Source organism: Camelus dromedarius, chromosome 9, assembly GCF_036321535.1.
Source record: "Camelus dromedarius isolate mCamDro1 chromosome 9, mCamDro1.pat, whole genome shotgun sequence".
NCBI classification, from domain to species: domain Eukaryota; kingdom Metazoa; phylum Chordata; class Mammalia; order Artiodactyla; family Camelidae; genus Camelus; species Camelus dromedarius.
The window spans coordinates 69,107,624-69,123,275 of NC_087444.1; the positions used below are offsets into that span (position 1 = coordinate 69,107,624).

The window sequence follows — 15,652 nt, forward strand, 5'->3', positions numbered from 1 at the left end:
CCTGAACCAGTATTGCCCCACCCCCACAACAAGTTCTCACCAAGGGGAGGAGGATGATTTTCTCCAGGCCACTCCTGAGAAGGCTCCTCAGACTAGTTCTCACCGGTTGGAATTTGTCAACCAAGTTGTCCAGGTGTTTGCAGAAGCAGTAGATGATTGGAATGAATTCTTTGGGGGGGGGAGCATTGGGGGCTTAGGTGGGGGGAGGCTGGAGGTAGAGAGAGAGAGGAGTGGCTTGCTCAGGTCTGGGAAAGGTGTCTCTGGGGAGTAAAGGTGGGGGAGAGTAGATTCCTAAGAGGGGCATAATTAGGAAGAGACAATTCTTCCTCTTTCCCCTCCCAAACTTGCCCCTCCAGGGTTCTGGTCTCCCGGTGGCCCCACTGTAATCCCATCTCCAGGATACAGCCCCAGGCTTCTTTCTGGATGCCTTTCTTCCTTCCCCAACCAACTGTCCACTCAGGCTCCTCCCACTCTCCTTTTTCTTCCTCAAGCCCTTTGGGCCCTCCTGGGTTCCCAGCCTCTACTCTTTCATCCTTCCATTCACCTTCACACAGTAGCCAAGGGATGTTTTACAAAACACAGACCTGATTGTGCCCCCTCTCCAGCTCCACTCCTTGCAGAAAACCTTTGACTAAAGCTCAGACTTTTTACAACGACCCTGTACAGTTAAGAGTCCATGGGAACAGTCTCTTGGGGCTGATCGCTCCTCTCCTCTGAGCAAAGTATTATTAACTGTGGGGATAGATTTTAGTTCCTCAGAGGGGCCGTGTGCTCTCCTGCCTCCTGACCTTTGCTCACATGGTATCTTCTGCCCAGAATGCCATCACTCCTTAGAACTTCCTGGTGGAGTCTCACCAAACCAGGTTTTGGGTGGGACATCCCCTCTTCCACAGAACCTTGTTTGCTCTTCAAGCTGGGCGCCTCAGCCCTCTGAGCTTCCTCCATCAGAGCCCTGGCCACTCTATGTTGTCACTGTTAGAGGCAGGGCTGTCTTTCCTGCTGGACTGTGAGATCCTTGAAGGCAGAATCACCACTGGGTCCCCAGCACAGAGCCAGGTAAGTACATGAATGAATGAATACCCAGAAAATCTTACACGGAGGAAGACAGAGACACTGAGAAGCCCAGACAGAGCCAGAGAGAGGAAGAGTCACAGAGTTACTCCTCTGGAATAATTTGAAGCTCTTGGCTCCAGATTTATTGCTCCCTTCCTTTGTTCTCTACTTCCCAGGACGCTGTCCTCCCGGACAGGGCCAGAGCCCTAGTCGTACTGGTGGGAGGGGTAGGTGCTGTGCCCGTTGTACTCATCAGTGGTAAGGCAGTGCAGCATGAAATGGCCCAGGTCGTGTTTGGAGATGACCCTTGAGGGCCCTCGCCCATCCAAGGTCACTGAGTAGGCCCCAGTCAGAGGCTGGTCTCCTGCAAGGTAAAGACAGAGAGGCCAGGTTAATCAGATGTCCCTTCCCCCTCCCCCAACATGTGATCACTCCAATGACCATCCCAGGGTGTCTGCAGTGTGCCCAGCCCAGATGGTTTAAGAGCTAACAATGTATGAAGTCCTTCCCACGTGCAGGGCACTAATCTGTACCCTTTACTTCATTCAGTCGACAAATCCTTACCGATGACCTATTATGTGTCAGGTGCTGGATACCCAGCAAGGGACAAAACAGACATGAGGGCTAATCCTGCCCTCAGCATGCAGTCACTAGGAAAAGGCAACTGATAAGAAAGTGAAATAGGTAATATGTCAGATGGAGAGAAATAAACCAGAGACTAGGCTAGGAACTATTGTTAATTCTATTTTACAAGTGGGCAAATTGAGTCTCGGAGAGAGGAAGTCACGTCCCAGGGTTGCAAAGGGTCACTTCCCAGTGGCAAAGGCTAGATTTGCTCTGCTCCCCAACCCCCTTCACCTAGGCATGACCTGGCTGCTACCAGGGCATCCAGTATCTGCATTATGATAATTAAAAATACCATCTGACAGTGACCAACTAAATTTGGGGGTCAAATGCAGGATATCAATTCAGGGACAACCTGGAATCATGTTCAGTAAGAAACACATGCCCTCACCCATGTGGCATTTCAGCCAAAAGTGCTTAATCTGTGTCTGTGAGAAAACCACCAGAGAAATCCAGATATGGGATATTTAAAAAGACACCTGACAGGGGGAGAGTATAGTTCAAGTGGCAGAGCACATGCTTAGCATATACAAGTTCCTGGGTTTAATCCCCAGGATGGCCTCTAAAGATAGACTGATAGACAAACAAACAAACATACAAAAAAACCAAACAAACCTAATTGCCCCCCCCCCAAAAGACACATGGCCTGTTATATTTCCTGTTATGAGGAATATTAAAAATAAAAAAGATTTGGAGGATTGTTCCAGGGTAAAGTTGACATGGCAACTAAACACAACACATGATCCTGGACTGGATCCTGATTTTGAGGGGAGGGGGAGGAGGAAAGACTTTTTTTTTTGGCAATTGGGAAAATTTGAATATGGAGTGGATACTAAGTGATGTGGCAGAGTTAATGTCAATTCCCTTGGTGCAGTGATGTTACTGTGGTTCATACCCAAATATTTCTTCTTGGGAGATGCCTATCAAGAGGTTCTAGGAGTAGAGTGTGCCAGTGTCTGCAATCTACTCTCAGATGGTTCAGAAAAAAAAAAATACACACAGACATACACTTATTTTAAAATATATATATAATACATACATATTCACATATACGCACATACACATTAGATGCATGCACAGATGAAAGATAGAAAGACAGATAAAGGAAGCAAACAGGGCAAAAAGTTAACAGGTGAATCTAGATAAAGGGTCTATGGGTATTCTTAAACCTTTAATTTCTTCAGCTTTCCTGGAGGTTTCCAAGTTTTCAGACACATACAAAAAAAGCAAAACTAAAAAGTAATCTGGGGAGAGTAGAGCTCAGTGGTAAAGCGCATACTGGTAGCATGCATGAGGTCCTGGGTTCAATCCCCAGGACCTCCATTAAAAAAAATGAATTAAAAAAAAAGTACTCTGTGTTAAATAATTAAATTTTAGGCACGATCTCCCTGGATATTCACTTCAAACGTGGGAGATCAAGAAGTAACATCATGAGCCCTGTTTAAAGATGAGGAAACTGAGGCTCAGAGGCCACAGGCCTGAGTCCAAGCGGTGCTGGGGCTGGGACTTTTACCCAGCTTCTCCACCATGCAGCTTTATTGCTGACTCAAAGCTTTGGATTCTCGTCCCAGTAAGGTCCTGAATTGAAGCTAAACCCTGAAGCTTAAACTTCTGGAAGGCGTGCAGGCCTCCTCTTCCTGCAGGCAGAGGGCACAGCAGAATCACTGGTCCCGCAGGCAGGCAAATGCAAAGGCGATGTAAGTGCCGGGCTCCGGCCTCTGCCCTGCAATTCCCTCATCCCAGGATGTCCTCCTGTCCCCCAGACACTCACCCGATTCCCTCTCTCCCTGCGCCAAGCCATCTCCTTAGAGATCCTCTGCTGTATAAGCAGCACCCCATTGCTCCCTTCACCGAGCTTTATTGTTTCTTCATTCATCACAAGAATAGAAATCATCTATCTCTGGTTTGTCTCCCCTGCTAGAAACGTAAGTCTCATGAGAGCAGAGATTGTATCGTCAGTACTTGTCATGGGGGCCCGACACACACTTCCCCTGCCAGAGACATTTGTAAATGAATGAATCTCTCCATCCTTCAGTCTTCCTCTGTATCTCTCTCAATGTGGATTCAAAACCTGGGAGGGGAAAAGAGGGTGTGGTTCCCTCCGCAGCACCCCCTGGACGTGAGGCATCTTCCTCCGTATTAGTTCATCGGACAAATATTTACTGAGCACCTACTACCTGCCACGCCCTATTCTAGGCACTTGGGACACAGCTGTGATCAAAACAAGATAAAACTCGTGCCTTCAAGAAACAAAATTTCACATTGCAAAATTCTAGTGAGGGAGACACACACTAAATAAGATAAAGAAGCGGGGTGGGTATCGTTCGGTGGTAGGGTACATACTTATTGTGTGCAAGGTCCTGGGTTCAATCCCCAGTACCTCCATTAGGGAAAAAAAAAAAAGAATTAAGGAAAGAAACCATGTGATAGATGAGGTGAAGTGTAAGTCTCCTTCCCTTGAATACAGGCCAGTCCCAGCATAACTCACTTCTAATAGAGAATACGGTGGAAGCAGCCCTGAGAAATCTCATGCTAGGAGAGGCCGTGTGCAGCCATTCCAGCATCAACCACCCTCTTTGCTGTGAGGAAGGCTTCCTTCCACAAGGCTCTATTCCCAGCTACTGAACCATGGCTTTCGAGACCCCAGCAAGAAGCTCCCGGTCCAGAGAGAAACAGACAGTGGTAACAAATGAGGGTTTTTGTTTTGCATTTCTAAATTTTGAGTAGTTTGTTCAATAGAGATAACTGAAAAGCATGTCAGAAAGGAGATAAGATCCAGCAGGAAAGAGCATATTAAGTGTGGTGGGAAGGTTTGCAATTTTAGACGGGGCAGGAAAGGCCCGGCGGATCGGGAGTGGTCAGGCTGGCCGCCACCCTGCAGCTGGGTCCCCGCCCACTCACCTATGTGTGGCGGCATCACAGCCACGTACTTCAGGCCTGACTCCTGCAGTACTTTGTGCATCCGGATGTGGTCATCGGTCACATCCTGCAGTCTTGGGGGCACCTTGGATGGGTCCCACAGTAGGAAGGCTGGAGGGACACAGGGCAGGCTCAGCCAAGGCTTGAGGACAGCCCGACCAGGTCCCCAGCTCGCCCCTCTCATGCCCAGACAAACCCCGACAGGAGCTCACTACTGCCCTCCAGTTGCTGCAGGCAGAAATGTGGGAGCCGTCCTGGCCTGTCTTTCTCTCACAGCTCACATCACTGGACATTACCTCCTGGCTAGACCAAAACAGCAGCCTCCTCCCTGGTCTCCCTGCCCTGGCCTCCCACATTCTGTTCCTCCTGCACAGCCAGAGGGGGCCTGGGAACATCCAGAGAGGTTGGATCTCATCTGTGGCCCCACTTACTCCAGGTAAAAGCAAAGGCCCCATCGGGTCCACGAGGCCCCACCTGATCTGTCCACATCAGACTTCTGATCTCACTGCCCAACCATCTCCCCTTCACTTGCTCTGCTGCGGCCATGCTCCTGCCTCACAGCCTTTGCAAAAGCTGTGCCCTCTACCTGGAGTCCCCTGCTCTCCCCACACCTCCCTCATGTCACTTCCCTTCCCTGGGAGGCAGTGGGAGAGATGAAACAGAGGTGAGGAGTATGGACTGTGGAGACAGACAACCTGGTCCCACATCCACACCCCAGCTCGACCAGCCACAAGCTGTGTGACCTCTGGTAAGCTGATGGGCCTATCTGTGCCTCCATTTCCTTAGCTATACCAGGAAGGCAATAAGAACAGCTACTTGTTACTGAGCACCTACTATGTACCACTATAAATAGAACTCAAAGGAGTTTTAAGAGAATTAAGTGGCATTCATCTGTAAGGTGCTCAGATGGTGCCTAGTACACAGTAGGTGCTCAATAAATGCCAACTGTTGGCATTAACTGCTCCTGGTACCCTGCAGCCTTCCTTTCAGATTATTCGGGGCAACCATTTGTTTAATGTCCACCTCCTCGTAAACTGGGAGCTCTGTGAGGGTGGAGATCTGGTCTGTGTATCCACGGCTCTGTCATGTCCTCTAGGATGCTCTCCCTGTCTCAGGGTGGGTCAGACACCTCCTCTGGGCACCCCGTGTCCTCTGGGCTTTTTCCATCTGAGCCCTGATCCCTCTGCCCATACTCCCCCTCCCCATCATCCTGGCCCTGACTACTCTGGCCAGTCACTGTTTGATAATGGCTCTGTTGCCACTTCCCTCCTATCTGTGAGACCCAGAGTGCAGGGCCCAGGGCTGTATTGTGTCCCTGGCATCACTCAGCAATGTTCAGGCGAGTACTTGGTGCTCAAGAAATGCATGGTAACTCGGGATGGCTCCAATGCCACCTCGTAGAAGCCCCTGGGCTGCCGGTCCTAGACCTACCCCCCAACCCTTCAGCCCCACCTCTCTGACCCAGCCACCCACCCGAGGTGCAGGCCACGACCTTGTCCACGCCGTGGGCCTTCATGGCCGCCACAATGTTCCGGGCACCCTCGGACATCATTGTGGTAGGACCTTAGAGGAGACAGAGAGTGGCTGTCACTGGTGGGTGGCGGCGGTGGTGGGGGTGGCAGGGGCGGGGCCGGGGGTGGGGGTGGCACCGGGGGCCGAGGTGCAGGGGTGGGCCGTGGGCATAGGGGGGGCCTAGTACTAAGGTCATTGCGGGTGCCCAGCAGCACGATGACGGCGTCCTGTCCAGCCACGGTCTTGTCCACATCAGCTGCCTGCCGAACATCACCCACTATCACATGGGCTGGCTGGGGCCCCTCTGAGGGCAGCCTGGAAGCGTCCCTCACCAGCACTGTCACCTCATAACCTGCAGGCAGAGAGGGGCAGAGAGGGGCAGAGAGGCAGGTCAGTGGCTTTGTGGCTGGCATTCCCAGGTGCCAGGGGCTGGGTCCTGGAGGGTGCCATGAACACCCAAATCCATCCCCTAGATCCCTTTCTCTGGGACAATGGTCTTCAGACATTTTTGCTGGCATACTCACAGTTGATATCCAGATGGTTATTAAAATAGGGTGATACCTTTATAAATAACCGGCTCTGATGCCCCCAAGGGCCTCCTCTATGTACCCCCCTGCAACGCAACTTCTCCACCCTCCAGAAACTAAAGGGTTAATGCCCGCATCACACTGGTCTTTGCCCCCCATCCATGGTCCTGGAGGAAGCATGAGTTGCCCAAAGGTTGTACATTGTTGGGTTTGGTCCCCCAGGCCTTCCTTACTTCTGAAGGGCTGGGCCCTGTCTTAGTGATCATTAAAGACTTTGAACATCACCTTGGCATGCCACCTACCCAAAGAACTTTGGATAACTATGTTCCCCCACAACACACACATACACCCCCTTTTTAAAGTTTATAGCCAACATATTTCTTCCTTTGTTTTAAATACCTCAGTGGTAGAGCACGTGCTTAGCATGCACAATGTCCTGGGTTCAATCCCTAGTAGTTCCCTTAAAAAATAAGTAAATAAATAAACAAACCTAATTACCTCTCCCCACCAACCAAAAAAAGAAAGTGAAAAAAAAAAAGGAGATAAAGAGTTAATAGGAAAAAATGGTAAAGGATATTAATGTTTGTGTATACTGCAAAAAAAAATTATTAATTGTAGTCTCTGTTATGGACTGAATGCTTGTGCCCCCAACCCAAATTTGTCTGCTGAAGCCCTAATCCCCAATGTGATGGTATTTGGAGATGAAGACTTTGGGGGATAGTTAGGTTTAGATGAGGTCATAAGGGTAGGGCCCCCGTGATGGGAAGAGGAAAACCAGAGCTCTCTCTCCTTGTGTGAGCACACAGCAAGAATGCAGCCATCTGTAAGCCAGGAAGAGAGACTTCACCAGAAACCAAACCTGTCGATACTTTGCTCTTGAACTTCCCAGTCTCTAGAACTGTGAGAAATAAATGTTTGTTGTTTAAGCCACCAGGTCTACAGTATTTTGTTATAGCAGCCTGAGCTGGTTCAGACAGCCTCTAAATAGCATTCTCATGAAAAATGAACCAGAGCTCCTTGAAGAAATGGCTGCTTGCTGGGCTGGGGCAGGGAGGGGACCAGATGAGCCTGGAACATCTTGTACCACCAGCTGGTGAAGCAGTGCTTAAAGAGTGATGGGGTGATGACAAGAGAACACAGAAGCCACTTGAAGGGGTTTTCACTGGGCAAATCAAGGGCAATATGATTTGTCCAAAAGAATACTGATGGCATGGCAAAGAAGTGAAACATCAAATATACAATAAAAATTCTGGGAGTTCATAATGATATTAAGAAACTTCATTGATCATCATTAGTATCTATCAGAAGACTAATCCATTACCCTGAAAATGAAAAAGGAAAAGAAAAACAACAAAATTGTTCCATTTCTTTTGATAGCTGTCATCCTATATTTGAAAAACAAATGATTCAAGATCTGTACACTCTGGGGTGATGATGATGATGATAATGACACGTAATATTTATAGAGCACTCACTATGTGCCAAGTGCCTTGCATTTATTAGCATATTAAATCCTCAAAGTAACCCTGGGTTTGACCTCTGGCCCTACCACTAGCTAGCTGCATGACACTGGGCATGTCACTTAACCTCTCTGGGCCTTAGGGCCTTCATTTGTCAAGTGACACTAATAATAGTCTCTACCTTATAAGGTTGTTGTAGGTTTAAATAATATATCTAAAAGTTTAATTGAGTAGGGTGATTTTTGATAAGAATGCCAAGATAATTCAATCGGGAAAGAACAGTCTTTTCCACAAATGGTGCTGGGGACAACTGTATGTAAAGAATGAAGTTGGATCCCTATCTCATACTATATATGAAAATTAACTCAAAATGATCAAAGACCTAAATGTAAGAACTAAAACTATAAAACTCTTAGAAGAAAACAAAAGCATAAATCTTTGTGTCTTTGGATTAGGCAATGGTTTCCTAGCTATGATACCAAAAGCAACAAAAGAAAAAGTAGATACCTTGGACATCACCAAAATTAAAAATTTCTGTGCTTCCAAGGATACTATCAAGAAAGTGAACAGACAATCCACAGAATGGGAGGAAATTTTTGCAAATCACATATCTGATGAGAGATTTGTATTTAGAATACATAAAGAACTCCTACAACTCGATAGTAAAAGATGAATATTAAGAACTGGGCAAAAGATGTAAAGAGACATTTCTCCAAAGAAGATACACAAATGGCCAATAAATACATGAAAAGATACTCAATATCTTTAGCCATCAGGGAAATACCAGTCAAAACCACAGTGAGATATCCTTTCATACCACTAGGATGACTATAATCAAAAGACATAATAAACGTTGGTGTGCATGTGGGGAAACTGGAACCTTCCTAGACTGCTGATGGGAGTGTTGAATGATGCAGCTGCTTTGGAAAACAGTCAGACAGTTCCTCAAAAGGTTGAATATATTGTTATCATATGACCCAGAAATTCCACTCTGGGGTATATGCCCAAGAGAAATGAAAACATATGTTTTCACAAAAACTTGTATATGAATGTTCATAGAGGCATTATTCATCATAGCCCAAAAGTGGAAACAACCCAAATTTACATCAACTGAATGGATAAATAAAATGTGGTATATCCATACAATGGAGTGCTATTCAGCAATAAAAGTAACAACACATTGATACATGCCATGACATGGATGAACCTTGAAAAAATACATATTCTTTTTGCTAAGTGAAGGAAGCCACATAGTGTATGAGTTCATTTATATGAAGTGTCCCCAAGAGGTAAGTCCATATAAACAGAAAGTAGGTGAGTGGTTGCCTAGGGCTGGGGAAGGGGTTGAGCAGGAAAATGGGGAATGACTTCTAGGGGTTTATTTTGTGGTGATAAACATGCTTTAAATTGATTGTGATGATGTTTGCATAAGTGTGAATATGTTAAAAACCACTGAATTATATGGTATGTGAATAATATGTTAATAAAGCCCTTATAAAAATGCAAAACAAACAAAGGAAAGGGTGAGAAGCGTCTGGCATAGGAAAGAGAGCTAAATGGGTGTTGGCTGTTTCTGTGTTATATGTTACTGTGTTATATGTCACTATGTTAATCATCTCACAATTTTATTTCCCATTCTGGTCTAGTCCTCCCCGGGCTCCTGGCCCATCTGGACCCCTCCGATCCATATTCCACATGGCAGCTAGAGAGAGCTTTCCACAGTTACTGCAAAGCGCCCCCAGCTCAGATCCCTCCCATGCCACCCCTACCCCCCGCCAGTGCCCTGAGATAGTCAGGCTCTTGGTGCCAGCCTTCTAGTTCCCCCAGGATCTGGCCTCTCCTCTCCAGTCTGCGCTGGAGCCACTGCCCTTTTCACCCACTGAGCTTCTTTCACTTCTTCAAATGCATCATGCTGTCTCCTGCATCCTGTAGGCAGGAGGCACGTGCCCCTCTGCCTGGAGCACCCTTACCCGCTTTCTCCAGAAGCCCCAGCTGATCATGCTTCCTCTGTCACGGCCCTACTTATGTTGACCTGGAATAAAGCAAGGGCCCTGTGGGTCCAGGGACTGTGTCATACTCACCACCACCTCCCTGACTTCTTATGAACACAAGAGCCCAGGCTTTACTGCCCCAGGGACCTGGGTTCAAACTCTGGCTCCACCTCTTACTAGCTGAGGAACCTGAGGAGACACCTTGCCTGACTGGCCCTCAGTTTCCTCTCTAAAGATCAGAATCCCCAGCATCCCCATCCTATGTGACCACCTTTTATAAGGGAATGAAACAAACCTGTGCTGCCCTCACACACATCGGGTGGGGGGCAATGGGGCTTTCAGGGTGCCAGTATAGGCACTGGTTAACTACCACTGTATTAGTTAAAACAGACCGTAGTAAACTGTGGGTATTTTGGGGGAGAAACATGTTCTCACAGACCCTGAGAGCTCTGACACAAGCCTAGCAAAGGAGTACCCATCAGTGTTACATCACTGATAATTAGTGACATTTATCGAGTCTCCTATGTGCCAAGTGCTGTGCTAAGCTTTTCCCACAGATGAGTTGTTTTCCCCAAAATTTTAACACAACCCACAGTTAAATTTAAATAGCCACATGTGGCTAGTGGCTACTGTACCAAACTATAGTTTTATTATTTATTTATTTATCTGTTTATTTGGGTGGGAGGTAATTAGATTTTCTTTTTTAATAGAGGTACTGGGGATTGAACTCAGGACCTCATGCATGCTAAGCACACATTCTACCATTGAAATATACCCTCCCTGCAAACTAGATTTTTAGAATTCACAGATTTTACCCTTTACAAAGAACCAGAGCATTTGTAAGGCTATTTCCAATCTTTTTGTTGTTGTTGTTAAAAATCCCTTACTTTATTTATATTTTCCTGTTAATTTTTTATTTTGAAATAAATTCAGACCTATACGAAAGTTGCAAGACCTAGATTCTCACATTTCCTTTATCTTTCTCTCTCTCTGTGTATATAATATATACACATAACATATATAATTATATATGTGTTCAGAGTTTTCTAGTAACTGTGGGAGAGTAAGTTGTAGAGATCATGCCCCTTTTAAGTTTTTTTTATATCAATCCTGAATACAAAATAGATTTCACAGCCTAACCTATTATATGCAAATCCATACCTATATAACTGAAACTAAAGTTTCATAAAATCAATATTTAACATGTGATACATTCTGACACTATTGTGACCAGTTAAATATATCTCAGAACTCACTATGACCCCACAGTTTGAAAAGTACCAGACTGCAGCAACCCCACAAGGTAGGTTGTGTTCTATGCCCATTTTTGAGGATGGGGAAACTAAGGCAATTTGAGTGAACTGGGCCAAGATGACACAGCTATAATCTGAGTTCATTCAGCCATGGAGTGCTTATTGAGCACCAACTGTTTCCTGGATATGGTTCTAAGCATTTTCCACATATCATCTCATTTTATCATCACGAGAGCCCCAGGTCAAGTTCTATTAGTTTCATTACGACTTACACGGATGACAAAGTGTTTGACCACACAGGTGGTGAGTGGCAGGGCTGTGGTCTAAATGCAGGTACAGGGCCTCCAGAGTCTGTGCCTGTCAGGAGTCAGTCCTGAGAATCACTGAGTAAATAAAAGCCCAGCTCATTCAAGCCCCTCCTTTTTCTAAGGGGGACAGCGAGGCTCAGGCTCACTGTGGCTCTGAAGAGACTTGTCAGAGCCCCAGTTAGAAGGCAGGGGGTTCCCCCTAGGTCTCAGCAATCCATTCCCCTAGGTGCAGTCCCAGCTGTGACCAGCAGGGCGGATGAATGGAATTTCATAGAATCCACGATTAAGAGAAAGGTAGCTACACCCGAATCTGGATCCTTAGGGTGACTCAGCATCTCTAAACTTCTCCCTCTTACTTCCTCCCCTGGAAATGTTTATCAGCAAATTTGTTTCTCCAGTCCCCATAAGTCAAGATCCTCACTATGTCTTCCTGGAGAGGGAAGGAGAAGTGGGCTTAATGGGGAACTTTCAGGCAGAGTCCCTCCAGCTGGGCTGAGAGACAGCAGAGAGTGGGATCCTGGAGGCCTCCACCCTTTTGGGGCACCCAGATAGTCAGTATCTTCGGAGTCACTGAGACCAGCCAGGGTGGGGCCCTCTATCTGGGAGTGTCAGGCTCCACTGGGGGTTGGTGAAGTCTGGACAGTGGGGGCAGGGGGCTCCTGCGAGATACTTACTCCCTTTCCTGGAGCAACTCTGAATTTTCAGGCCTCACTGACTTTCCCAGGACCCGTGTTCTCAAGTCTTCACCCTTATCTCTTTCCATCTTCTTCTTTCCATTAGGTGTTCACAGCAGCCCACCCCCCAGCCTTTTCAGCTTTAAGCTCAGGTGCCCAAACCAAGAGTCAGTGGACTTCTGGTGATTAAGAGCATGTGCTGGGTACAAACTCTTAGCACTGCCACTTTCCAGCTGTGTATCTTTGGGCAAGTCACTCAGCGGGCTTCAGTCTTCTCATCTGTCAAGTGAGGTGATACTAGTTCCCACCCCTCTTGAGTGCTTTAAGGATTCAACTAAACACATGAGAAGAGAGGGCAGAGCTGGGAGGCAAGCCCAGTGCCCGGCTTAGTTAAGCCCTTGCTGGGTGTGCAAACAACCACCACCACTGCCAGCACCACCGCCACCACCACCACAATAACAACTACATTTCATAAGAGCACTGGATTTAAACCTGTCCCTGAAGTCCCCCAGCCTCCCAGGGCCAGGGCCAAGGCCAATTCCTGTTCCTTGGACTTATATAAAATTGGATCTCATAGTATCCTCCATTTCTGCTGCTGTGGCCATCTGCTTTGCCCCCTATGTCCTCACACGCTAAGGCACTGAAAGCCCCAATCAACCCCCGCCCGGCCCCATGATGCCCCTTCCTAAAGTTCTGGCTGTACACCATGTGACATCCCCTGCCCGCCCCAGCTCATGCCTGCTTGCACCGCCTGCGCCAGGGTGGTGAGCCCGGTCTTGCCGGTGGCGCCGAAGATGGCAATCTTCTTGACGGTCATGCTGCGGGGTCGTCGGGGTGCGAGGCCGCGGAGTCGCAGGACGCGCGGGAACCTACTGGCTGCTAGGCCACCCACTCTGTCCTTCCGGAGCGGGAGAGACGAGGCGGGCCGCTCACAGGGACACGCCTCAGCCCGCCTCCGGTCTCAGGTTTAGGCCGGGGGCGGGGCCAAAGGCCACGCCTCTAGCTAAGGACGGGGTGGGTGGGACGCGAGTCCGCTCCCCTCCTTCGCCTGCGGTCCAGCACTGCCCTCTCCGCCCGCCACTTAGGCTGGGAGGCGTGGCCGTATCCGGCCTTCTACGAAGGCGGACCCAGTGCCCCGCCTCCGAGCTCTAACCTCCCAGGGAGGGGCGGGGCGAGAGTGGGCCATGCCCACCGCTCTCTCTTGGCTCACGCCCCCTCTGTCAGGGCCAAGAGGCTGATCCCGGACTTAAACACTACACCCCAGGGTCTCCTCGAGGCTACCAGGGGAGAATGTGAGGGAGGATAGTGTAGGTGTGTGAGTGCTACATGGTGTAACTGCGTATCTGTGTGCCCATGTGACCCTGTGTGATTCTGTGAATAACTCTAAGGGAGAGCATGGTTGTGGATGACACCATGTGCCACCCTCTGTGTGTAACACTGTATTACAGTGTAAGACTATGTGTGACACCACGTGTGGCAGGCATTGGTGCTGTCCTTGTGTTACCTTGTGGTGACACTGGATGACAGTGTGTCAATCTGTGACGCTGTAAGCATCGATGATGCTGGGGGATATGGTGTGAGTGTGGGACATGTGAGATGCATTACATGGGAGCGTGTCACTGTTGGACTGTGACAGGGTGTGACATTGCATGTGTCATGTAAGGTGTGTAACACTATAACACCATTTGAGTGTGGCTGTAGGTGTTACTGTAGTTGTGATGCTATTTATGACCTGTGACTCTGTGATGCATGAGTGTGACAGTGCAGGACGTATGACCCCCATGTGAATGTGTAACTGGTGTAATAAGTTTGTGTATAAAAGTGTGACACTGTGTGATGGTGAAGCCGTGGTGATGTGTGAGTATATGACACTTTGTGACCCCATGGAAGTGTGCGACTGTGTGTGACACATGTGTGCTTATGTATGACTCCGTGTGAATGGTGGTGGCACTATTTGAGTGTTTTACGTTGTGTGAAGCTGTCGGGCACAGCTTGAGTGTGGGAACTAGTGTGAGCTTGTTACTGCGTGAGACAGTTTGAATATTTGACCCTGTGTGACCCCAAACGAGGAGGTGACTGTGTGTGTGGATGTGGATAATGTTTGTGACGCTGTATATGACCCCGTGTGTGTGGCAGTGTGTGACTGTGTGTGACGTTACCTCCGGCCCCTGCATCTGTGCATCGCACACCGTGGCCGAGTGTGTGTCCGTGCGTGGGCCAGCGCTGCAGGCGGTCGGGGTTGGCAGGGGACCGCGGGCGGGAGGGGGTCCCGGGGGCGCGCCGAGCGCGGCGTCCGCGCGAGCGGGAGGAGGCGCGCCGGCGGCGGCGCATGCGGATCTGGCCGAGCGGCGGGGCAGGTGGGGCCGGGCCGAGCCGAGCCGGGCCGGGCCGGGCCGGGCCTCGGACGCCGACAGGGAGGGCGGTCGGGCACGACGAGCAGCGGGGACAGCGGCACCAGCGGCCGCGGGCCCAGGTGAGCGGCGTGGGGGCGGATAGCCCCTCCCTTCAGCATCTCCCCACCTGCCCGAGCATCCCTCCCCCGCGCGCCGTGGGCATGGCCTGAGCCCCCAGGGTCTCCCCGGCTTGGGGAGGCAGAGGGTCGAGGGCAGAATCAGCCCCTACCCCTCAACCCAGTCCAGCCTGCGCGCCATACGTGGGTCTTCCAGACAAGCCTGTCCTTTCCAGGCCCCCCTCCTTGGGAACGGTGACTAGACTGCGGAGAGAGAGAGGCGCGGCCTTGGAAGGGTTAAAGAATCCAATCCTAGATTCCAGCCCTAGCCTCGCGGAGCCAGCCTTTTCTGGGGCCGCAGGACACCCCTTTCCACCTCCCCCACCGCTCTCCCTTCTCCATTGAATCACGTAATGGCCAGGGCTGTTCCCCCGCCGGCCTGACTGAGAGCTCACCAAGCGCTAAGTGCCTCCCCATCTCCAAGTACCCTCCATTGAGGAAACAGTTGTGCTCACCGTTTAACAGAGAGGGAAACTGAGGCACAGAGACGCCAAGTTAAAGATAATCGGGTTTAAAGATACAGCAAGAATAAAGCAGGACTTGGAACTCATTTCTGTCTGACTCCAGCACAGGCACTTTGATTTGCTAAGGTATGTGACCAGAGGATGACTAATAATAGCAAGGCTGGTGTTTTGAGGACTTACTGTCAACTGGATACCATGTTTCCTGCATTATTAATTCTCTCATTTTCAAACATGCCCCAGGAAATGGGTACTATTATCATTAATTAACATTTTACAGATGAACAAACTGAGGCCCAGAGAGGGGAAGTGACTTGGCCAAGGTCACACAGGTGGTAAGTAGCTATGTGTCCACTTACAG

The 15,652-nt window shown here is 49.0% G+C and overlaps 2 protein-coding genes across 2 annotated transcripts in view; one reads left to right on the plus strand and one right to left on the minus strand.

Annotated features, from left to right (window-relative positions):
* Window positions 1-1,169: 1,169 nt before the first annotated feature.
* Window positions 1,170-13,260, minus strand: BLVRB (biliverdin reductase B). The gene is made up of 5 exons (XM_031458717.2): window positions 13,060-13,260; window positions 6,296-6,460; window positions 6,070-6,159; window positions 4,579-4,707; window positions 1,170-1,417 (listed from the first exon to the last, which is right to left on the minus strand). The coding sequence occupies exons 1-5, from the start codon at window positions 13,136-13,138 to the stop codon at window positions 1,260-1,262; spliced, it is 621 nt and encodes a 206-aa protein (XP_031314577.1). The 5' UTR covers window positions 13,139-13,260; the 3' UTR covers window positions 1,170-1,259.
* Window positions 13,261-14,674: 1,414 nt separating this feature from the next.
* Window positions 14,675-15,652, plus strand: part of SPTBN4 (spectrin beta, non-erythrocytic 4) — a 68,413-nt gene continuing 67,435 nt past the window's right edge. Inside the window, exon 1 of the mRNA XM_064489335.1 lies at window positions 14,675-14,794. The gene's annotated coding sequence lies outside the window, so the exon portion shown is untranslated. The remainder of the gene's footprint in view (window positions 14,795-15,652) is intronic.

Excerpts from the sequence above, each read along its gene's own strand:
- BLVRB (XM_031458717.2), bottom strand. The coding sequence starts at position 13,138 with ATGACCGTCAAGAAGATTGCCATCTTCGGCGCCACCGGCAAGACCGGG. Across the intron at positions 6,461-13,059 it reads GGCGCAGGCGGTGCAAGCAG|GTTATGAGGTGACAGTGCTG; the intron begins GCATGAGCTGGG and ends CTCTGCCTGCAG. Across the intron at positions 4,708-6,069 it reads GGTCGTGGCCTGCACCTCGG|CCTTCCTACTGTGGGACCCA; the intron begins GTGGGTGGCTGG and ends GTGTCCCTCCAG.